This window comes from Delphinus delphis, chromosome X (genome assembly GCF_949987515.2).
Source record: "Delphinus delphis chromosome X, mDelDel1.2, whole genome shotgun sequence".
NCBI lineage: Eukaryota > Metazoa > Chordata > Mammalia > Artiodactyla > Delphinidae > Delphinus > Delphinus delphis.
In genome coordinates this window covers 85,092,528-85,117,206 of record NC_082704.1, presented here as the reverse complement: position 1 = coordinate 85,117,206, position 24,679 = coordinate 85,092,528, and the positions used below count along the sequence as shown (strand labels likewise).

General features: G+C 49.7%; 1 protein-coding gene across 3 annotated transcripts; it reads right to left on the bottom strand.

The window, feature by feature from the left end:
- Positions 1-664: 664 nt before the first annotated feature.
- On the bottom strand, positions 665-21,401 carry GRIPAP1 (GRIP1 associated protein 1). Of its 3 annotated transcripts, none has more exons than XM_060001631.1 (26): positions 21,352-21,401; positions 19,225-19,291; positions 19,022-19,083; positions 18,023-18,049; positions 17,038-17,145; positions 14,300-14,450; positions 13,283-13,467; positions 13,040-13,087; positions 12,304-12,335; positions 12,153-12,200; positions 11,914-12,013; positions 10,528-10,605; positions 10,224-10,316; positions 9,356-9,490; positions 8,855-8,950; positions 8,412-8,624; positions 8,167-8,280; positions 7,297-7,374; positions 7,117-7,212; positions 6,932-6,988; positions 6,726-6,825; positions 4,721-4,851; positions 3,480-3,602; positions 3,229-3,322; positions 2,241-2,395; positions 665-1,204 (listed from the first exon to the last, which is right to left on the bottom strand). In XM_060001631.1, the coding sequence occupies exons 1-26, from the start codon at positions 21,391-21,393 to the stop codon at positions 1,112-1,114; spliced, it is 2,526 nt and encodes an 841-aa protein (XP_059857614.1). In that variant the 5' UTR covers positions 21,394-21,401; the 3' UTR covers positions 665-1,111. The 3 variants fall into 3 exon arrangements, with proteins under 3 accessions (XP_059857614.1, XP_059857615.1, XP_059857616.1); XM_060001632.1 differs by lacking the exon at positions 21,352-21,401 and adding an exon at positions 19,508-19,631; XM_060001633.1 differs by lacking the exon at positions 17,038-17,145.
- Positions 21,402-24,679: the final 3,278 nt, after the last annotated feature.

Below are 24,679 nucleotides of genomic sequence, written 5' to 3'. Positions count from 1 at the left end.
GCCAATTACTCTGTCCTTCCCTCTAGCCACCCATCTGTCCATTTAGTCATTAATCCACCTACCTATTCACTCATTCATTTGTATATTCACCCCATCTACCCCTACCCATATGGATCCCCCACCACCCAACTATCTGTCCATCTATCCATTGCTCTATCATTTATTCACCTACTCTTTACTCTTCCCATTAGCTCATCCATCTATCTGCCCACTCATCCATCCACACATTCCCCTAGCCATCCATCTATCCATTTATACCCCCACCTATCCATCCTCTACCTATCTACCTAGCAATCCATTTGTCCATTTATTCATCCAGTCACCTATCCATCCATTTATTTCCCAACCTATCCATCACCAATCCATGCAACCTTCTACTTATTTATCAATCAGTCCATCCAACCACTTATCCATCCTCCCATGCATCTACTCATCCACACCCACATCCCATACACATTCACCCACATACATATCTGCAGATATTTCTGCTCCATTCAGTTTGAGAGGCTGGTCAACAGTGACTGGAGACAGGCTGGGTGAGGGTGGGGGAAGGAGAGTAAAGTTGCAGCCAGAGACCACCCTCCCAGTTCCAATGGTATAACCTCCCCACCCCCAGCACATCCCTCATGGTTGGAAAGAATCAGAGCAGACAGTCAGTGGGTGGGCCAGTCTGGCCAGATGGTATTTTGGCTGCACAGCTTTTACACACACACACACATGTTGCTAGAACGCTGAACATGGACCGTGCCCCACCCAGCATCCCCAATCCCAAATGCAGAGTAGCCAGGCTTCCAGACATAAATTAAAAAATAAAATAAAATTAAAAAAGAGTTGGTCTCTGGGAGGGAGAGCTCATGCAGAGATGAAGGCAAAGGCCCCTGGGAGCCAGGGCCAAGAAGGAGGAGAATCCCTGCCCCTCCCCTCAGGATTCCCCACTCCCCAGGGGCCTCGGCCCTAAGACAGGGTCACTAACGCCAGCCACCAGGCCTCCAACCCCTTTAATGTCCAGTCTCCCAACCTATCTGATTTTGGCGCTGGCCCCCATTTTCCCACCACAGCCCAAGGGAATGGCGGGTGGGGAAGGGAGGGAGTGGGTGCAGCCTGCAGGTCTTTAGCTGGCTTCTCCCGGCTCTAGGTCTGGGTCGGGGGACCCCACGCACTCCTTGCTGAGCCGCACAATTTCCTGGGACAGAACTTCCATGTCCTAAGAAACAAATGAGCCATCAGGAGTCAGAGAAGGTGGCAGGCGATGGCACCCTCATCAAGCCTTTGTGTCATCCTTCTCATCCCATCAATGCCCAGCTATGTCTAGCCTGAGACAGGAAGGTATTTGGAGCAGCTCCCAGAGCTCCCAGCAGTGGGCTGGGCTCGGAAAAGGTGTGTGTGGTGTGTGTGAGGGGGTGAGGAGTGCCCGGAGCTAGGGATATGGACATGGGAGTGGATCATCTGCTCTGTGTGGTGAGGCTGGAGGACATGACCCCTACCCCTGCCACCTTCTTGTCTCTAAATGGTGAGCTTGCTTCTCAGAGGCAGGGGCCGGACTTGCATCATTTCTGACTTCCCCCAGAGATGGGGAAATACTTGGGTGGCAGGATGGGTGAGTGGACACGTGGGTGGATGCATGGGAGATCCATGGTAGGCAAATAGGTGGAAAAATGAACTGTTCAGAGGACAGATGGAGGACAACAGGTAGGCAAGCAGGTCGCTGGGTGGGTGGGTAAAAGGTAAGACAAGGGGTGACTGATGAGTAGGTAAGAGAGAGTGATGCATCAGGAAATGGGTGCAGGGGACTTCCCTGGTGGTCCAGTGGTTAAGACTCCACGCTCCCAATGCATGGGGCCCGGGTTCGATCCCTGGTCAGGGAACTAGATCCCGCATGCTTGCAACTAAAGATCCCACGTGCCGCAAAGACCCGGTGCAGCCAAATATTAAAAAAAAAAAAAAGGAGATGGGTGCAAAGGCATGGGCAGATGATTAGACGGGTAGCAGGGCAGATGGACAAATAGTAGGTGGGTTGATGGGAGAGTGGCTGAATGTGTGTATGAATGGATGAGTGGGTGGGTGCAAGGACAGAGGGAAGAGTGAAAGACTAAACTGATAGTGAGTAGGTTGACTGGAGGATGGGAAGATGAGGGGGAAGGAGTGCTTGGTGAATGGGGTGTGTGGAGAGGGGACTGACAGATGACCCAGGGGCTATGTGGCTGGAGAGACAAAGGGGTAGACTGGTAGGCCACACTTGCCTTGTGCAAGTGCATATTCTTGGTGAGCTGTTCCTCCAGCATGTTCTGTAACTTCTTGTTCATCTCCCGAAGGTTCTCGTCGCCTGGCTTCACTAGGTCTCTCAGGACGCTGCCCAGCCCACTACGGTCTGTGTGGCCTGCTGCCACAGACACATCTGCAAGGGCCCAGGCTGAGAATCACCCCCTCGGTCGAGCCGAAGGAGAGACAGAGACAGAGCAGGAAAGAGGGAAACAGAGAGTGGGGGAGAAAAATGGGGGGGGAGAAGCCATCTAATGGAGGAAGCAGAGGCTTTGCCATGTGAGACCTGGCTTCACTTACTAGCTGTGCGGCCCTGAGAAATGGGGTTAGGAACTAACTCATGGAGCTGGAAAAACACATATCTGTATGCAAAGCACAGAGCACACAGTCAGCTCTCAGCAAGCGTCAACTGGTATTATTCTGATTAATGAGGAAAAAACAGGGAGAGGAGAAGATCTGAAAGAAGGGAACAAAAGAAATAAAAATGGGGGATGGAGGAAGGAAGAGGAGAAAGGAGGAAAGGGGAGGAAGAGCGGAGAGAAGGACCCTAAAAGGGATATGCATCCAGAGAATGTAAATTTCCAGAGGTGGAACCATTTAGACAGGCAGTAGGAACAGTGAGACAAGATGAAGGGGGGATGGGGCAGAAAGAAGAGAAGGGAGAGAAAGCAAAGGAAGAGACACAGGGAGGAGAAAGGACAATGGGAATGACGGAGAGACACTAGAGAAAGGAGAGTGGAGAGACGACAGAGACTCAGACAGGAGGGAGGAGCCGAGACAAGAGATGGAATACAGAGCAAGACACACAGGTCCTGGCCTGCCTGGCTCTTCCCTCTAGCACCTGTGGTCTCGGCAGTAACTTTGGTGAGTTCCGTAAGGAGAGGAGAGAAGCCGCAGCTCTGGACACTGGGGAAGGAGGGGGTAGGTGAGGGGCTGGACGAGGGGTGAGGGCTGGGGAGGGGCACTGACCAATCCGGCTGTCCATGACATAGGTCTCGATGATGGCGCTCTTCCGGCAGAGGTCCTCTGCCATGGACGCACTGCTCACCTCCAGGTGCTTCACCTGCAGGGTGGCCCAGCCCACCTCAGGCCCTCAACTGTGCATGTTCACCCATGAGGAGGGGCCTGGCCAGATATTGCCCCACCCCCACCCCCCACTCCTGCCACCCCGGCCTCCTCCCCAAGGGCAGGCCAAGAGGGGACGAGCAGGCAGACAGCACCTTCTCCTCCAGCATCCACTTTTCCTGCTGCGTCTCTGCCAGGCGCTGAAAGAGCTCAGCCACTTCCTCATCTGACAGCTCTGCTGGCCGCGGGGGCTGGGCCTGAGGGCTGCTGGATAAGGACTGCGGGGAAGAAGGCAGAGAGGCCAGCCCAGGCTCAGTGCCGACACCCCAGATAGGATCAGGGGCTGAGAAGGAGAACCAAGCCAGGGTGGGCTTTGCAACTGGGGCTGCAGACAAACTGCAGACAAGCCTCGGCACCCTCAGAGACTCTGGATCCCCCTTTGCCTTTTAAAGGGGGAGACAGGAACCACCACACCATAGCCTTATTGAGACCATGAAGAGAGAGCCTATAACAAATGAGCTCTCACTTCCAGTTGACAGGAAAACTAGGGGAGAGAGAAATGAGCTGAATGATACCACTAGGAAGCCAGCAGGAAAATCCCAAAGGTGGGACATTTTCTTCAGGTCAACTGGGCTGGTCTCTTCTACAGGTTGATGTCATGAAAAAAATGGATCACACTAGATTCAAGAGACTTAAGGCACATAAAGCAACCAGATGCAGCAAATGTGCTCTGAAATTGAATGCTGGTTTCCATAAAACCAGCAATAAAGCACTAGAGAAATCTGACTAAGGTCAAAGTATTCAAAAAGATGAAAATTTACCAAATTGGGAGGGTAGAGATCAACAGGTTACTTGTAGTCTTATTTAGGTTTAAAAAAAAGAGAGAGAGAGGTCTAGAACGGTATGAACTAAGGATTTATAGTGGTGATCTCTGTATGGTGAAGATGTGATTTCTTTGGATTTTTTAAAAAAATCTTTGCTTGTGTTTTTTAAACTTTTCTACAATGTATACATACTACTTACAGAATGATAAAAAGGTTATTTCCAAATAAAAGTGTCTGGCAAGGAAGCTGACACAGACAACAATAATAATAAGTGATAATTATGAGTTGGAAAAAAGGATCTCCCACATGGATAATGCACCTACTATGAGCCACATATTTTATAGCACCAGGAAAGGTGGAATTAGCCCAAAGATGATGAAACAGAGGGTCAGAGAGAATAATTTGTCCATCCCCCATTTAGCAATCTGAATCCAAGTTGGTGAGCTTGAGGAAAAGTTGACAAGAAAATGTGTGTGCTGGGCCCAGAGTAGAAGATGGCTGCAGGGGAGGGAAAAAGGAGGGCCCAGAATTTGGGTAGAAGCTGGGGCTGTAGGTTCTTCCCTGCCCCTTACCCTGGCTGGAACAGTCGAGCTCTCCTTCTCCCGCAAGATCTCGCGGTAGCTGAAGGAGGAGATGCTACTGCTGTCCCCAGTCTGGGTCCGGCTTGGTGAATTCATCTCTGATAGAACCAGCTCCTCGAGCCCTGGGCAGAGAGGGAAGAGAAATCTGAGCCCCAATCCCCCAGGGTCCCAGGGCACCGACTGGCAAGAAGAGGCAGAAATAGATTTGACAGAGGTGGAGAGAGGCAAAGAGACACTCAGGCATGGGTAACAGTGGAAGCCGACAGTAGGGTAGGGAAAGGCAGAAACCGAAAAAGGAGCTGCCTCTCTAGGCAAACACACACCAGAAGTGAAACAAAGGTGAAGATGGGGAGACAGATGGTGATGTGGACACACATGGGCATAAAGTGGTGAATGCACTCAGACTCAGGGTAAAGACAGCTGAAGAGGGCAGAGGGGCACCCCTATGTGCAGAGAGAAGACCCCAGAGAGACAGCAAGCCAGAGCTGATGATAGAGGCAAACAGAGACCCTGGCTAAGGACACTAGTCAGAGCAGAGACAGAGAGAGAAAAGATGGCGGCAGACTCGTAGCCATGCACCTAAATCTGAATTTCACCTAATGGACGGATAGAATGTATGGCACACAATTTTGAATCTGTTTGTTGATCTGTACACCAATCTGTAACAGAACAGAAATAAAAGTCCTCCCTTATAAAGAGAGGTAACTTCAGGAGACCGAGTGCCTCAGCGAGACATTGATTTGGTAAGAGATACACCCGTTTTTGCCATGTCACTTGAAACACAGCCACTAAGCTTGTGTCTCTGTTCTTGCAGCTGCTTCTGGGTGTCAGGGAGGGGGGCTGACACCACAAGCCAAGGATCTCCAGCAAGAGCAGGATGGCTGTGGAGGGACAGGGAGCACGTTTTCTCTCGTTTGTGATATGGGAGATGCACCAGAGCCATCACTGCATCTTATTTATTTAAACATATGTAAAGGCCATTTCTTTCTAAAAAAAAGTCCAAGGCAACTCAAATTTTTCTGTTGTGTCTTCTGCCTTAAGTGGCAAAAATAACATGGATTTTAGCTGCATAATGATCACACGGTAGTGTTGCTGCCTGATTGTAAGTCTGTCTCCCTAGCTCAACAGGGAGCTCCTAGGGGACTGAGATTTGGGCGGGCCTCCTACCAGGGACCCTGGATGTGAGCGAGAGGGCTCAGTCCATATTTATAGAATGAGAGAATGGATACAAGAGACTTAGAGACTCTGGGTGAGGTGTGGGAGTGTATGAGGGATAGTGGGGAGACAAACAGAGACACAGCCGAGAGAGAAGAGAGACAGAGATAAAGGAACAGGGAGAAGAAAAAGGCAGGAGGAGAAAAGGAGAGAACTAGAAAGAGAAAGCCAGGAGAGAAAGGCAGATACAGAGATGACATGAGGAGGCAGAGAGAGACAGAAACAGAGAAGAGACACAGCAGAAAGGAGAGAGAGACACACAGAGAGAGATAGAGGAAGGAGGGACTTCCCTGGCGGCGCAGTGGTTAAGAAGCCGCCTGCCAATGCAGGGGACACGGGTTCGAGCCCTGGTCCTGGAAGATCCCACAGGCCGCGGGGCAACTAAGCCCATGCACCACAACTACTGAGCCCACGTGCCAAAACTACTGAAGCCTGCGTGCCTAGAGCCCGTGCTCCGCTACAAGAGAAGCCACTGCAATGAGAAGCCCGTGGACCGCAACAAAGAGTAGCCGCCGCTCGCCACAACTAGAGAAAGCCCACGCGCAGCAACGAAGACCCAACGCCGCCAAAAATAAATAAATAAATAAATATATTAAAAAGAAAGAAAGAAAGAAACAGAGGTGGGACAGACGCAGAGAAAGGGTAAAAGACAGACAAAGTGCAAGAGGGACAGAAGACACAGGAGAGCCCTGCAGAGTGAAGTATAGGAAGCAGCCCCAGCCTTCAGACCCAAGCTCTGCCTCCCCACACTTCAGCCTCCCCTGCCATCCGGGCCCCTCACCTGAGCGGCTCTTGCTATTGGTGAGGATGTCCTGCAACCGCTCCTGCAGTTTATCCGCCCGTTTCCGCTCCAGGTGCAGCTGCCGTTTGAGGTCCTTGAGCTGTGGGGAACGGGGGAAAGATAGGGGCTGAGGCCCGGTGGGCCCACAGGTGGGGGAGGCCGCAGGGCAGGAGTGGGCCATGCTTGGACACCTTTCACCATCGTACCGCAGCACTGCCCTTCTTCTCCAGGATTCGCTGCCCATCCACCGTGTCCTTCACCTCCTGTGGGATAGAGAAAGCACAGCTGGTGGGTGCCAGAATGGCTGCATGCAGCGTGCTCCCTCCCTGCCCCATTACTGCATGCTGAGGCCCAGGATGTGTCGAGGGACTAGGAGGGACCAGTGGGTGACCTGCTTCAGGCTGCTGATGGTCTTCAGGTGGCAGTCCCGCTCCTCCTGGGCCTGTTGGAGCTGATCCCGCACACCCTGCAGCTCCTCTTCCTTGCTCTGCAAAGCAGAGGGCAGCTCAGGCCGCAGCTTGGGAAACCTCAGTCCTCCCACCAGAGAGGAATGCCATCATGCAATGGGCACCTTCAGCTCGCCGGCGTGCTGCTCCCGACACTGCTTGAGGGCTTCCTCTTGTTCCTGCTGCTGCTGCTGCAGAGATTCCTACAAGACAAGTCCCAGGTCTGGCCACGGCCCCCCCAGAGGACGTCACACCCCCCAGAGGACATCACACCCAGTGAGCGGTGTGAGGGATTGCAGCAGGGCCCCTGCGTATGCAGAGAAGAAACAGAGTGTCACGTTGAGGGCTGCGCCATTCACATCGAAGCCCAACATCTGCATTTACATCTTACTTTACTTAATAAAACATAACGTAGCGCTTACTGCACACCAGGAATGTTGTAGGGATTTTACATATATTAACTCAGTTTATATAACCCTCCCGTAATACCTAGACAGCCAGTATTATTGTTATCCCTTTTTTTACGGATGTCGAAAAACGGGCCACAGAGAAGTAAATAACTTGCCCAAGGCAAGTTATTTACTTGCCCTGTCTGGGCTAGAAAGCAGCCCAGACAGGATTCAAACCCAGGCAAACAACTGGCTCCAGCATGTGTGCTCTTCACTGCTACGTGACACTGCCTCTTATGTATTACCATGAGTTTTCTAGAAAATGGTAGTAAAAGTTCTGGTTGCATCAAAATTAGAATTATTATAATAATCTTCCGACAGAAGTACAATTTCAGAAGGAAGAGGTGCCTTTTCAAATTTGCACATCTGACATTCTGCCCTACTGATTGATGGCCATGGCCTGATCCCCTCCAGAGGGCTGCTGTTGAGCCAGGGGGCGCTGTGGGGATGCCCAAGTCCAGAGCCTCAGAAAGTTCCAGGGCCTGACCACTTCCAGTCCCCTGCTTTGACATGCATACCCCCCAACCAGCCTCTGCACCAACTCACCTCAGCCTCCTTCAAGCGCCGTTCAAACCAGCCCTTGGCTCCATCCATGGAGTGTACCTGAGCTTGAAGTTCTTCCACTGTCTGCTGGAGAGTCTCCAGCTCCCGCGTTCGGGCCTGCAAGAGGGCAGAGCAGCAAGGGCCAGGTGGAGGAGCGGGCGCCTCACTCACGCCATCCCCTGGCCCATCAGCAAGGCTACGCTCCCCAGGTTTTAGACGCAGAGAGGCATTATCATCTGCCCACCCACCTTCTCCTCGCGGATCTGCCCGCGCAGCTCCTCCTCCTGCCGCTTCTTGTCTTCATGTAGCTCACGGAGCTCACGCTCGTAGCGGGCGCGCACCCCCAGCACCTCCTTCTCGTGCCGTAGTCGGACTGCTCCCAGCTCCTCCTTGTGCTGGGACTTCTCCTGCAGCGTCTCCATGGCTAGCTCATCCAGCATGGCCTTCCGCTTCTCAGCACTCTGGCACCCAGGAGAGGGGGGCAGGAGGAGGTCAGTCAACCTCCTCCCCCCACACCAAACAAGGCCCAAGGAACAAGCCGAAGTCCACCTCCTCCCCATCCCGACTGAACGGCTAAGTCACTCACCCGTCCTCATGGAACTGGTCACTTTCTGTGCCCTCCCATTCCCGTGGGCTTGCCCACATCACCTGGCCCCCTGCAGACTGGGCCTCCCCCTGTGGTGTTGCCCACCTTACGAGCCTCCTGTAGTTCCTGGGTCAATTGCTCCTTCTCCTGCCCGAGCTCCTGAAGTTGTTCCAGCAGCCGACTATTGGCTCGCAATGACTCCTAATGTGGGGACAAAAAGGGTGAGTTTGATAAACAGGCCCCAGGAGGTGCTGCGCACCCAGGACATTTCTGGTAGAACATCTCCCTTAACCCTGGTAAAGTGGGTGATGTTCTATTTCTAGATAAGAAACATGGCAGAGGCTGCTAGCTGCTCCCCAGCATTCATTCTCCTGCTATTATTCCGGTTTCTATTGTGGAATCTGAATGGCTATCCTAACTAACTGAAGAGGCTCAGTCTCAAGTGAAATGACTTGGTCTAGGACACACAGGTGCTAATAAGTTCGGGAGTCAGACTGGAACCCAGGTCCACCTGACTCCATGGTCTTCCCACAGCACCTCATGGGAAACTCCACTGAGCCAGGACTAGGGAACTAGGAGGAGACAGGTCAAAGCCAGAGGCGTCACCTGGAGCTGGGAGTTGAGGTCATCTTTCTGTCCCATGAGGTCCTCATACTCAGTCTGCCGCTGCTGCAACTCAGCTGTCAGCCCAGCAGTCTGTTCCCGGAGCGTATTCAGTTCTTGGGTCTTTGCTGTTTGGATCTGGAGAGAGTGGTGGTGATGGAAAGTGGAGTGAAAGGGGCCCCAGGGGCCAGTCACGGGGTGTTCCAGGGAGACAGGGAGAGAGGTGGAAGGAGAGCCAGGAGTAGAGAGAGAGTATTTCAAAGAGAAAAGCAGTGAGAGAAAGAGATCAACAGGGGATTGGTAAGTGTGGTATATTCATACAATGAAATAGTACACAGACAAAGTAGAACAGATCAGTGCTACATATGGATAAACCTCACAGATATAACGCTTCAGGAAAGAAGCCAGACATAGATTGGGTGTCTGATTCCATTTACATGAAGTTGAAAAGCAAGCAAAACTAATCTATGTTGCTAAAGGTCAGAGGAGTGGTTACTTCTGGGGAAGCATTGATTGAGAAGGGGTAAAAGGGACCTTCTGGGGTGCTGAAAATGCTCTATATCTTCATCTGGGTGGTGGCTACATGGAGACAGATAAATATACAGACAGGGATAATTCACTGAGTGTACACTTAAGATTATCACACTTCTTGCAGTTTACTGGAGAGAAACTAGAATGCAAAAAAAAGCAGGGATGGATGTCCAGAGAGAAGAGGGGTGGAAGCCAACAGAAAGGAGAAGCTGAGAATGAAACAGAAACAGAGGCAGGAGAACAGCATGAGGTCCAGACGACGTTGCCCCAATGTGGATCAAAAGCAGAGGGAGATGGGGAGCTGCGGAGGGATCGGCGCAGGCTCCCACGTGTCCTGTACCTGCTCCAGGGCAGCCAGGCTAGTCCTCAAGGCATTGTTCTCAGCCAAAAGTCCTTCCACTTGTTCCTGCGCATCCGCACTCTGGATGGACACCTGGCCCCACCCCCACAACGAGTGAGAGTGGGTCCAGAACAGGAGGACAGGACCTACCCGCAGCCAAGAAAGAAAGGACACACATACACACACCCACGAGAACGACGACCAGGGGAAGCAGGACCCTGGGGCCTTGCCTGCCTGTACAATACCCACTGAGGCTGCCCCCACCCTCACCCCCACCTCCCTGAGCCCGCTCAGTACAATGTACCTGATCTTGTAGGGCTCGCAGAGCTGCCGCATGCTCCAGGAGCTCCCCCTGCCGCTGATCTCTCAGCTCTGCCAAGCTCTGTGGGGACCACGTCAGGGGAGCCCATTCCAGACCTCAGCCTCCCCTGGGGTACATATGACCACACAGACTCCCTCTCTGACCACCTGGCAGCATGCTGCCTAAGTACTTGAGGGCCTTGGACTACCCAGCCATCAGAGATCTCAGGCTCACCCAGACTCTTGGTCATCATCCCCAGGGGCCTCACACACCCCTGTATCCCAGTTCTAAGCACCCCAGAAACCACCTAGGCTCCTGGGGATTTCAAATTCACTCAGTCCCCATCCATAAGATGGTCTCACACTCAGCCAGATTCCAGCTCAGAGGCCCCAGGATTCTCAGACACACCCAACCCCCAGGGACTACAGCTTCACCCAGATTCCTGACCCCAACGCCCAGGGGTTTTAGACACAGGCAACCCCCATGTCTCTAGTTCCCAAGTGTCTCAGACCCACCCAAACTCACCACCCCAGATCCTATAGATTTCAAACTGATACAAGTGTGTAGTTTCCAGCTCCTGGTGAGGTCTCAGACTGATACCACACCTGCCACTCCTGTCCCCAGTCTCTGGGGATCTTCACACCCGGTTTTACCCAGACTTCTGTCCCCAGCTCCTAGGGGCTTTAGTTAGACCCACAAGCCATCATAGCCCCCAATCCAAGGGATCTGAGACTCACTCACTCTAAGGGGAAGGCTGGAGGCTTTAAAGTCACCCAGCCGCCAACCCTTAGGAGCCTCAGACCTACCTAGACTTTTGCTCCAGTCGCTCGATGTCTCAGACTCACCAGTTTTTTATTCACAGCCCCCAGGGACCACCAACTCACATGATCCAACTTCCTAGGTGTCTTAAGACCCAAACCAGCCCCCAAGCTCTGAGGGTCTCAAATGCACTCAGACTCCAGGCCCAACTGTCTTACCCTTGAAAGTCTTATATCCACACAGCCCCCATAGGTCTCAAAGTTACCCAACCTCCAGGGAGTTCAGACTCACTCCAAACTCCTGGTCCCAATCCAGTGACCACAGATTTCTCCAGATTCCTGTCTCTAATCCCCTGGAGTTTCAGATTCATCCAAACCTGTGGCACATAGGCCCCTAGTCCTCAGCCCCGCTGAGATCTTTAATTCATGCAGATTCCTAGCCCAACTCCTAGGGCTCTCGGGGTTCCCTAGTTCCCATTTTCCTAGCTCCTAGGGGGCCCAGGACCCATCCAGTCCCTATATTTCCAACACAGGAAATATCAGACTCCCCAACTAGCCTCCGTAGACCTCAGAGCTCCCCAGACTCCCAGCCCTGTCCCTATCCCAGTGATCTCAGAACCCAACCCCTTACCTGATTGGCAGCCTCAAGTTCCTGCTGCAGCTTCTGAGTTCGAGCCAACTGGGCTTTGAGATCAGCTTCCTTCCGCTGTTGTAACTCCTCAATCTTGTTCCTGGGGGTGATTGGTGGGAGGGAGGGGCACATTGACCACAGACTGAGGCCCAGTCTCCCAGCTCTGCCCCTGTGATCTTCGGTTAATCCTGCTGGGCACTGCCCCATTGTCCACCAATATCCCCAACCCTGGTAGTTACCGGCTGTCATTGAATAGTGTCTCCTTTTCTGTCTGCAGACGGCAAAAACTGGGCACAGAAAGACAGACATATATGGGTCCATTCCACAAGTCAATCCCCTCCTTAGTCCCCGCAAACCCCTTCCCCCCAGCTCTGGAAGAAAGAAATTTACCTTTCTTGTTTCTTTTTCAGTTTCTCGGCAAGCTGGAGTGGGGGAGGAGGGTACAGACAAGTGATAAGAATGAGAATAATATTAATAAAGACAAAAATTTACTTCATGTTTACAGACACTTCCTACTAAGTCCTTTATAGAAACTGGAATTTACTTTTGTTACCTCATGGAATCCTCAAAACAGTCCTGAGAAGTGAGCACCACTGGCTTTACAAATGGGAAACTGAGTCTCAGAAGGGTTAAATAATTTGGTTGCGCAGCTGGTCGGCAGCAAAAACATGACCTCTACCCAGCTCCTCAGGCTCCAAAGCCCAACATTTATGCCTCCGACCTATCGACCGATGGCCATGTCATAGAATAGCTAGGCTGGGAGGCCTGGAAAACAGGATCATGATTGGCTGCCTCACCACTGGGTCTCAAGTTCCTAAGGTAAGAGCCAGCAGTCTATAAATGCTTGGATGGATGGACGGATGGGTGGATGGATAGATGAATGAAAAAGCAGAGATCGGAGGACCCAGAAGGATGGGATGGGGCCTGCCATGCACAAGACATAGAAGGACCACATTAGCCCATTTCATATTGAAAGCAAATCTGAGACATAAATGAGAGTCTCTCCATTTCACAGATGACAAAACTGAGGCTTTGAAGAGATACTCTGCCCCTCTACCCTACCAGGGGAAGCATGGCAGGTGGGGAGTGGGTGGGGCAAAGTCCAGGGAAAGCTCGGCAGCCCCACCTTAGCAAGTTCTTCCTGCAGCCTGGATGTTTCAGCCTGCTTCAAGGTCTGCTGGGAAGGATGAGGGAGGGAGTTGTTATCAGCAAGCAGGGAGGTAAGGCCTGTGCCTTTCCCTGCCCTCCTGCCTTCCTAATCCATCAGCCCACAAGATGGTGATGTCACAGATAGCTCCGTGGGACCACAGGCAGAGCTAGGGCATCTGCCTGCCTCCTGGCACCCCAGCCCCAACAGACCCAGATTCACCTCCAAGCCTTGCAGTTGCTCCCAGAGCAGTCTCTTTTCCTCCTTCTCCATTTCCCATTTCAGCTCCACTTCTGCCAATGGCATGGGGGCCAGGACAGGGGAAGCTGGGCCCCCCAAGGGATCCCCTTGATCCTCACTGGCAGCTGGGGACCTCCCAGCCTCTTTCCCGTAGCGCTCCTGCAGGGCTGGTGGGTAGAACAGAGACATATGATGGATGAAGTTGTCTCAGAAGACCCCTGACACACCTCAAATAGAAGGAGAACTGGCCTTCAACCCCTTAGGTAGCAGAAACCCTGCCTCAGTGGCCATAAGCCTACAAAACAAAGGTTCGCCCCCACCTCTCACAAATCTTTTAAGCCCCACCAACCACGGAAATCCTGTCTACCATCAAATCAGCCCAAGATAATTTCCCAAGCCCCACCCCCATCCCCAAGCCCCTCCCACAGCCCTCCAAGGTGATGCCCACCATCCTCCATTTACAGCTGAATCCTCCTATAACCTCTAATCCCCAGCCACATTCTACAAAGTCTCCTTCCTGATCACCAAACTACCACCCACCACCCCACAAGCCCAGCTGCTCTCCACAAGTCCACACATCAGGACACTCACTCCCACACTTTATCAAACTTTCTTTCAGCTTTCATCCCAGACCCCACTGACAACTTGGGCTCAGAATCTTCCTAACACTCCTTCATTCACTTTCTCCATTTAGCAAACACCTCCTTTCTGATGTTCAATCTGCTTATCAGTAACATTTGCTAGGTACCAGGTGCTGAACTAAGCTCAGAAATATATCACCTCTTATCTCTACTACAATTTTCCAGGTGGTAGACATCACTACATGCACTTCGTAGATGACAAAGCTTTGGCTCAGAGAGGTGAAATGCCTTGTCCAAAATCATACACTGGTTCATGGCAGGGCCAAGCCTGATTCTGAAGCCTTTTTCTTCCCCCAGGGAAGACAACACCTTACTCAAGCCCCAAGGTCCCCACATCCCCAGGAGGGTCTCCATGCACCTGCCACGTTCTTCTGCAAGGCTGTGTTCTCTGCCTGCAGTCTCAGCAGCTCCCCATCCACAAGGCTCCCGGCTTGGGTAGCCCCTGCCCTGGTAGCCCCATCCTTCAGTTGCTGGTTCTCCCGCTCCAGCTGTTCCATCTGGCTACAGAGCTGAGCAGGGGACAAGTGAGGTAGCAGAAGAGCAAAGAATCAGAACAACATTTGCTGAAATATACATAGCATTTGGCCCATGTACTTTACAATTCATTTAATTCCCATAACGCCCCTGTGATGTAGAGGCTCTCATTACTCATTATCCCCACTTCACAGATAAGGACACTGAGGCACAGATGTTAAACAACCTCAAACTCAAACACCTGTTAAGTGACAGAGACATGGAAGATGGAGAATACTGAGAACAATTTTCTGCTTGCCCGCTTTCAACCTCACAGTTGCAATCCAAGACCGCAGGCTCCTCTGGAAGTTGCTGGTCCAAGATGTCAGCATCATGGATAGCCCCACTGCCAGCCTTCTTCTGTGGAGGGGTCTGCGTCTGGGAGCCGAGGCACCACAGACAGCTTTCAGAGCATTTCCAGGGTTAGCACTGCCCATGGCTCCCTCTCGTTAGCCCTTGGAGAGCCCGTGGAGAGGAGTACAACGCAAATAAAACTAAGCCAGCCCCCTGCTCAACTCCTGAAGAAAACACAGTTCACACGGCAGACCTGACAAGATCCTATGTCCCCATTTTCAGATGAGAAGACTGAGGCCCACAGAGAATTTTTATTTTATTGCCTGGGATATTTTCTACCCAGAACACCATTCCTTTCATCCAGTTCTTCACATGACTGACTTTTTTGCATCCTTCAGTGCTCTGCTCAAATGTTACCTTTCAAGTAGTATCCCCCAACACAGAAATTCCAATACTCTCTAGCACAGCATTGTTTGCTTCTTTCTTACCTAGCACGAATTGCAATTAAATTTACCTAACATGTTCTTAGTTTTTTAAATCTCTGAAAATGTTTGGATCATAAATTGTGATTCACAATTAAATTTTATTTTGTAACGTAGGTCATAAGCATAGATTCGGAAGCCAGACTGCTTGGATGTGAATTTCTACTCTGCCATTTCACCTTGGCACAAATTACTTCATCTCTAGGGGGCTCAGTTTTCCCCATCTGTCGAATAGGGATAGTAATGATATCTCATCGGTTTGCTGTGAGAATTAAATAAGTGAATAATGTAAAGCACATCAAACAGGACCTGGCACACAGTAAACACTATGTAACTGTCAGCTATCAGTGCTATTATTATTATTTGTTTACTATGTTATCATCTTTTTCCCCATCCCACCCCCAGAATAGAAGCTACCCAAGAGGGAGGACTATTTTGTACTGCTCACAACTATTTCCAGAACACAGAGCACATAGTGCGGGCTCAATAACTATTTGTTGAAGGAACAATTGAGCTGAAATATCTTGGCAAATAAGTGGTGGAGGCGGGCCTGGAACTCAGGTCTCCCTGTGAGCATTTCTAGCTTCCAGGAGGAGGAGGGGTAGTGCGAAGGAGGTTTTATACCTGGCTCAGTGCCTAGCCCAGGGCAGGTGCTGAGAAACATGAGCTGGGTTTATAGAGGAATAACTGTCCCTGCCTCGCCCAGCAAGAACCATGATACCACTGAGGCCAGAGGGAGGAAGCAGTGAGAAGTGAGGCGATGAGGTCAGCTGTTATGTGAGCACCAGGGGTTCTGAAATTTCGGGGATGAGGACCCACTGGGAGGTGTTGTCTAAAGAAGCAATGTGGTAAGACCTGCGGGTCAGGACAACCGTTATGGCTTGGTCTGGTAAAAGAAGCTAGAAGTGAGGAGACCAGCGAGGAGACTGTGGGAATACAGGTGGTAAGGGCTGAGGCAGGGCAAGGTCACAGGATGGATATAAAACTTTTAAATAGTCAAGAAATATTTTAGAGGGAAAATGAATTAATAAAAGGATACTATCAGTAGCTAACACCTACATAGCTGATACTATGTGCAAGGCTCTGTTCTAAGTGGTTTATAGACATTAACCCATTCAATCCTCACAAAAGCCCTGCCAGGCAGGTGCTGTCATTATCATCTTTTCCATTTTAAATATTTGGGAACCAAGAAACAGGAAGCTTAAGTGACTTGCTCAAGGTTACAGTTAGTAAAAGGCAGAGCCAAGAGTTTAATCTAGGCCTCTGGCTCTTAACTACTACTTACTAAATTGCCTCTGGTATTGTACCTACACAAAGGTTGTGTTTTTGGTTTGTTTTCTTTCTTAAGGTTTTGAGCCCTACATTCTCAGGTAGAGCCTTGGAAATACCTTTTTTGTTGCTGTGAGACTTTTTCCCTTACAACACATGAAAAACTTAGAAAAGGGAAGCAGCTCGAACATCTTTCCATCCCATACTAAGCATAAGAATTTTACCTAAGACCTCCCGACAACCTGGGGCTCCACAGCATCAGCCCCAAAATATACACAAGGAGACTTGAAGCTCAAAGGAAAGGAGTGACTTGGTCAGGAACCAGCTGACCTCATGGCTTGCAGCCTTCTAATCCCAGCACAGTGGGCGGTCCCATCTGTCAAATCACTGCCCCCCAGCAGAGATCGAGGCCCTGTTTCAGCACCATGGACAGTGACCCAGGGCCAGCCTCTGTCCAACCACCCTCAGCTGCCCTCCGGCTTCAGCCCAGGTGGCCCCTACCCCTTGGACCCCCCTCAACTATCCAGGGCACCAGCACCTTGCTGAACTCGGCCATAAGCGTGCTGTTCTGCAAACGGAAGTCCTCCTCCTGGCTGTGCAGCTTTGCCTGCAGCATCTCATTTTCACTCAGCAGCCCCTCGACTTCCTGCAGTGGCAGATGTGGGCCAGGTCTCCAACAGGGGTAGAAAGGATGGGGCAGTAGGGCAAAGAAACAGAGAGAGGGAGAAAATGACATTGGGGGAGAACATAGGGTACAGAGAATGAGATGGGTGAAATCAGGAGATACGGGGGACAGACAGACATAGGAGGGATAAAAGAGGAGATAAGGAGGGAGGAGAGACATGGGGTAGAGAGAAGGGAAGATGTGGAAGGAGAAAGGGATGAGGGGAGACAGTGGGAGGAAAGAGAGGGGTATATAGAAATAGGGAAGAAAGGAAGCAGAGAAAGATGGGGAAAGGGGGTTAGATAGGGAAGGAGAGAGGGATGGGATGGGGGAGAGAGAAAAAAAGAAAAGGTAGGGCGACAGAGAGATAGGAACAGAGAGATCAACAGAGGGAGAACAGAGAGAGGGGGTCAGGGAAAGAAATGAATCAGGAAGAGAAAAAGGAACAGGAGAGAGAGGAACAGGGGAGAGAGAAACAAGGAGTCAAGAGAGAGGAAGAAAGGGAAAGAAGGAAAGAGAGAAACGATGGCAGAGATAGGAACAGGTGGGGGAAAGAAAAAGAGAAGGTTGGGGAGAGAAACAAGAATCCGAGAGGAACAGAAAGACGGAGACAAAGAGAGACTCAGAGAGGAGGACACAGAGAAAGAAAGGGAGAAGGAAAGACATACAGAGAGAGGTGCAGAGTGAGAGACAAAACAGGAGAACAAAGATAGACACAAAAACACATGGCAGGGAGGTAGTCACAGATGCAAGCACACACACAGAGAAAGAAAGGCCAGTACCAGGAGATCCCAGCATACAGAAATATCCCCTCTAAGACAGTCTCCCAGACACATTTACCCGCCAGGGGTCCCCTTACCTGAGCTTTCTTGCTCTTGCTCAGTGCCTAAAGGTGAGGGAGGTGAGAAGAGAGATAAGGTGACCAGAGATGGACTCCCTCACTAGGGTATGGAGATACTGTGGCAAGTGTCAAGGGGGGACCATGATAACAGGGGGTGAGGGATGGGGGTGTCTTTAACCACAATTTGTAGCCCACAGGAATGATGGAGTGAGTGGGTGAATGAGGAGCACCCTGCTTACATCCTTTCCTCTAAGCTCTTGAGGCTTTTCATGGGTCTTAGTATTTAACCCTTCATAGGCTGGATCTCCGGACTCAGAAATTATGGCTTCACTGTTCCATCTGTCCAAACACATCTATGTGGATCCCTCCCATGCACCGTGGAAACTGCTGTTCCCCTGCTGGGCAGCTGAGGGCATTGCCAGGTTGGGAAATCAGTACCCTACCAAAGAGAAGCCTAGCTTTCTGACTGCCAGACTTTCTGCATTCTGTGTTCCTTCATCTAACAAATATATATGGAGAACATACTGCGTATAACATTGTACTATGCATGGGGACAGAGCAGTGAAGAAAGAGACAAAGGAGGGCCTTGAATGCCTTGAGGGGCCATGATAGGTTATATGCTATCTCATCTTCAAAGGATTTGAGAGGTAGGTTTAGTCTCACTTTACCAACAGGACCAGGACAGGGGTGGGGAATAGGAGCACAAGGCAGGAGTATGAGTGGGGGACAGGAGGCAGGTTCAAGGCAGACTTACTGATAGATTTGATTATTTAGTTAGAAATCAGTGAATGAGTAATTGAAATTAAAAATGAATTAGGAGTAAATGAAAATTAATTAATAAATTAAGCAGACCTAGATAAAATTACCAAACAAAGGAGACTTCCATGAGAAATTTTTGAACGACTAGTGACAGCATGTAACATTAGGCCTGGTTCACTGTAGGTGCTCACTGGACAGATGAATGAGTCAGATGGCTACAGGGAACACATGGGTGGGTGAGTAGGTGGAAGGAGGTACCTTCTGAGCTTTGTTGAACTCCTTATCCAGGTAGGCGACCTTCTGTCGAAGACTGGTAAGTTCTGGTGTGGGGAAAGCAGGGAGTCTCAGCCTCAGTCAGCGGTAAGGAGCTGAAAGGTCCTCCTGCCAGGCCTCTGAGATTTTTTCCCCTTGGCCTCTGTCCTCCAAAGCCACCCCCATCTAATGAGACCCTCTTGGCTCACCAACACCATTCTTGCGTAGTTCATCTGAAAGCTGGTAGTTGTTTGTCCGGAGTTCTAGGAGCTGAGCCTTAGGGAGAAGCAGGGAAGGAAATGACTTGGCAGGAATGTGCCCCCTACCCTCATGAGGAGAGAACCAATCCCCTGAGCCCTACAGACCCTGCTGCCCTCCATGCGCCTCTTTAGTCACTCCTAAGACCCGTGCCTGCTTCATCCCAAATAAGTCCAGCCACTCAGCCTGTCCCACCTTCTCCAGTTCTACTTATATAAACACAGTCAGCCTCACCTGTCTCCCTGCTGCCTCCATCTCTCCCCTTCCAATCCAGCTGTGCCCTCAGGCCATGACAGAGTGCTGACCCAGTCAGTCTCTTGCTCATGTGTGTTCCATGCCCAAAGGATAAAGTCTGCCTCTTCATCTGGACTGGCCTCGTCACACGCTAAACACTGTTCTGTCTTCTGTCAGAGGTGTTGTCTATCCTCTTGGCCAGAGTAGGGGGCAGGGGATTGCCTTCCTCCCTCTTTCCCAAGGGAAGAGAGCCTGGTATTATGACCAATTTCACTGAGTAAAAGGGGGCTTCCCAGGGTCCCCACCCCCAAGGCTCTCAAAATATGTCCAGACCCCTTTCAAGAATTGAGGGAAAGTGAAGTATGGGCCATTCCAAACAGCATATCCCTACCTACCAGCCCTGTAGGTGCTGAGGCCAATTCTTCCCAGACCACCATCCCTTACCCCACCAGGACCTTTCCCTCTCTCCCACGGCACCAGCCTCCATCCCTGGGTGGTCTGCTAAAGGTGAGAGGGCTTGGCCTCTACAGAATCTTTCCTGCCCCTGTCCTCTCCCAGACCCAGTGATCTGTCTCCCCCAGTCCTGATCCAGTTGGAACACCCCTGGCACCCACTTACAGTGTCTATCCATCAGAGCCCAATGGTTTTCCCTTCACTCATGACCAATAGAATCAATCTTCCTCATTCAAGGATCCCCTATACCCCTCAAGATCTCCCCATTCATAATCCAATGGGATGACGTTATACCCTTCAGGGTTTTTCCCCCACAAGGCCTTGGGTGGGCCAGTTGGATTACTCTTACTCACATGGAATACTCTGCACAAGTTACAGGGGCCTTCCCCTTTTTTGGTCCAATTATCTCAGTCTTCCACCCTCAGGGTCCCTCACATAGTGACAACTGGTTTCCTTCATTCAAGGATGAATGGATTACCTGCTCTCACTCGGAGTTCCTCCTGTCCTCCCACAGGACCCTACGCAGGGTTTCCCCCTTTCAGTCTCCACACAAAATCCAATGGCCTTCCCCAGGAAGGAATTCTCTCAACAAGGGCCCACTCTGGCCTTTCATCCATCTCAGAGTCCCCCCAAAAAGAATCAAGTGGTCACAGAACTCAGTCAGGGTACCTCTCCACAGACTGGTGATTTCCCCTCCACGCAGTCCAAGGTATCACTCTTTCACCTCCTCTGGTCCTCTCTCCAACAAGGATTAATCGTATTACCCATTCAGGGCCTTCTTCACCCCACATCTAATGGGATCACCCGTAATCATCCAATGGTACTGCCCTCTCTTGGGATCCGCTACCACCCCTCGCACAGGAGCTCCACCTCCCAGGAACAATGACATGTGGGGTCTTTCCCCAGTCCCCTGACATAGTGGTATCTCCCACAAAAACGTCCACCTCCCACCGATAATGGTATTGCCCTCTCCAGGGCTCCCCCCACCACGAAGCAAACAGCCCAACACCCGCTTCCTTCCTCTCCAGGCAAAAATGGTTTCCCCCTCTCAGGATCTCCTTCCCTCAAACCCCAGCATTACCGTCACCCACCCAAGGTGTCCCCCGCACGGGCCCAAAGGTCTCGTCCCCTCCAAGTCTGAGTAAGGTATCGCCCACGCTAGGACTCTCTCTTCCGCCCACAAGGCTAACAGAATCCATCCCCTCAGAACCCAATTGTATCTCGGAATCCAGTAGTCTCAGCACTCGGAGCCTCAGTTTCCCTTCTCCAGACCAACCCCTTAGGCTCAAGGTCCATCCCAACCAACCCCTGCACAAAGCCGGTGGGACGATCTTTCTCTTCCCCGCCCTCCCGTCGCCTAGCCCGGTGGTCTTTTCCCCGGCGAGCGGCACCTGCATCCGTTGAAACTCCTCCTCAGACAGAGCTTGCGCCATGTTCCTCCCCCCCCACCCCCCCAAGAGCTTTCTGCGCAGACGCAGTTTGTCCCTCCTGTCAGTAGTATTAAGGTCGGACCAAACCACTGGGCAGGAATAGAGGGGGGAGGAGTCTACTCCGGAAGTTCAGCATTTTGGAAAACAAGAGAAGGAAACTGACAGGTTAGGTGAATTGCAATGTAATATTTTACCAGAATCAAGGTCATTTGTTCTGGCTTTTGAGCTCTCATAGACTACTCATTGTGATGCGACACTATGGCATCCCTGTGTCATGGGTGGACTCGTCGCTAGGGATGCGTTTGCCGACCGAAAATCACGCTTCTGTGGTACTCCTTTAAGGAGAATGGTTGGCTTTACCGTAGAAAAGAAAGCGGAAGCTTTCGCACGTCTTGCTCCCGCCCTCCTCCGGGTGACCCCGAAAGGGAATTCCGCCTTTGGTGAAACCGTTGACGTTTTTTTTGTTTGTTTTGTTTTGTTGTTAAAGATTTGACGCTGATTTTCTACATGATGCTGTTGTTAGATAAAGGGCCTAGCCACCAATAAATTTAAAATACCTGTGAGGAAAGAATGGCAGTGACGCAAACGGGAAAGCTGCATTTGAAAAACAAAAATAGGATGACGAAACACCGGGAACATTCAAATAAGTATTAAAATGCATTATAAGCCTCTCTTGTGCTTACCGGCCACCTCTGCAAACCCTGCCACCCAAACAGTAGTTTTTATGTGGGAAAGAAAAAAATTAGAAAGCATGTTTAGCAGCAACATATCTCTACTAGGATACACCCTATTTTCTTTATTTTTTGGCGGGGAGTGGGGGGGAGAAACTTAATTTTGATGCCATTTTAAACGTACAGAAAAACAAGAATGGTACAAGGAAATTCCCTGTACCCTTTTGCCAGATTCATCAATTGTTCACATTTTGCCACCTTTGCTTTATCATTCTCTCTCTCTCTGTCTCTAAATATAAAAATTTTGAACCATTGGCTTCAGCATCCATCGATTATTTTCTAACACCAACATTCCTTTGATACTTGTTAGTTACTCTTCTACTGTAAGGAAGAGCTTTCTCTTCTTCCCCATTTATGTGTTTATATCTGTACAGACTCGTGTTCTTATTTTATTCATTATACATTATACATTATAATCAATCACTATCATTATTTCCTTTGACACTCAAATTGTCCCAGATTTGGCCAGTGGGAGCTCCTTCAAGTTGACTTTTGTGTCCCTTTGACATGCCCCCATCATTTTTTTTAATGCACTTCCTTTCTGGCATTACAAGATGCTCCAGACTCAACATTATTCCTTTTCAGCCCCAGTTGAGAAAGTATTCATTGCTACTAGGGTGTAATTGTTTCTAGGCCCTCTCAGTGTACAGAGCTAGAAAATACATGTATATAGTCTAATCCATGTAAACACACATCTATATTTATATATTTTGCTATAGGCATATATACTTTAAAAACATAAGTACACTACTAATACCTTCCATTTCAACACAACAACACAAGATTCATTCTAGTTTCCTTACTTTTCATATTTGTAAGTCCCTTCTCCAACAGAAAGAAACCTAGCTCCCAATATCCACAATAAATTTACTTATTTGTGTAATTATATAATACACATTAACTCCAGAATTGCTAACCCACAAGACTGTGAAAAACAAATCTACCAACTACAGGTCAATACTTTTTTACAGTTTCTTTTGTCTTCAGGTTCCTGGTGGTCTGTAGTCAAAATACTGTGTTTAACAAGCCTATTGTAGCTTCAATATTTGATGCAGTTCCTTTTTGTTTTTAATCTGATGGTAGTCAAAATACTGTGTTCAAAAATTACTTGGGGGAACTTCCCTGGTGTCGCAGTGGTTAAGAATCCGCCTGCCAATGCAGGGGACATGGGTTCGACCCCTGCTCTGGGAAGATCCCACATGCCACGGAGCAACTAAGCCCGTGCGCCACAACTACTGAGCCTGAGCTCTAGACCCTGAGAGCCACAACTACTGAGCCTGAGCTCTAGACCCCGAGAGCCACAACTACTGAACCTGAGTGCCACAACTACTGAAGCCTGCGTGCCTAGAGCCTGTGCTCTGCGACAAGAGAAGCCACTGCAATGAGAAGCCCACGTGCCGCAACCAAGAGTAGCCCCTGCTCGCCGCAACTAGAGAAAGCCTGTGCGCAGCAATGAAGACCCAACGCAGCCAAAAATAAATAAATATAATTAATTAATTTAAAAAATTACTTGGGTTAGTTCTCCCTCTTCCCACCACCCCCCATGAGGCTGCACGATTCATTTGAAATATTGTTAGGTTCCTTTGTTTTCGTTTGAATTCCATTTTGCCCTCCCCTCCACCCCCTTGTTGAGGTAACTAATCTATTTAATTTCTGGTTTATCTTTTCTGTTTCTTTTCGCACAAATGAACACATATGAAGGGGAGCAGAAATGCCACACCAAAACATGCCGCTTTGATTTGCACTTCTCTAATAATTAGCTATATTGAGCATCTTTTCATGTACCTGTGGGCCATCTGTATGTCTTCTTTGAAGAAATGTCTACAAAATGTTCCACTTTGGCGTGTGGCTTATTTTAAGCTGAAAGCAATCAAGACCCAGCACACTCAAGAAAAACGTTTACCTCTCTTTTAACTGCTTAGAAGAATTTAGATAGGGGTCTGGCCCAGAAAGAGAGCTATATCAGAGATAACTTTTTATCTGAAAGACTTACCCACGTGGCAGGGCAAACATTTGACTACCAAACATCTGCTCTTCTTATCATCCTGTGAATTGCCCTCCTCCCATTTGAAACCCCTTTGAAGCCCCTATTCCATTCCTTAGCTCAGGATGGCATATAAGCTTCAATTGCCTAACTACTTTTGGGTCTCATATTTTTATAGGTATCCTGTACATACGAAATTAGTTTTTCTCCTCTTACTCTGTCTTATGTCAATTTAATTATTAAACCAGCAAAGAACCTAGAAGAGTAGAAGGAAAATTTTTTCTGCTCTGACACATACATGTATATTATCTTATTTATCCTACATTAAGGGTAGCATCCTATAACTATTCTTTTACACTTTGCATTTTTCATTTGATAATATCTTCTTTCTCCCTCTCTCGGTCTCAGGTACATAGTACCCCATTTTGTAGATGTATCATAATTTAGCCACTCTTCTATGTTTGCCCATGTAGGTGGTTTCCAATATTTTGCAATTATAAACAATGCCAAAAAGAATAACCTTGTACCTATAGGTATTTTTTTATTATCTGAGGTGTATCGTCAGGGTAAATTC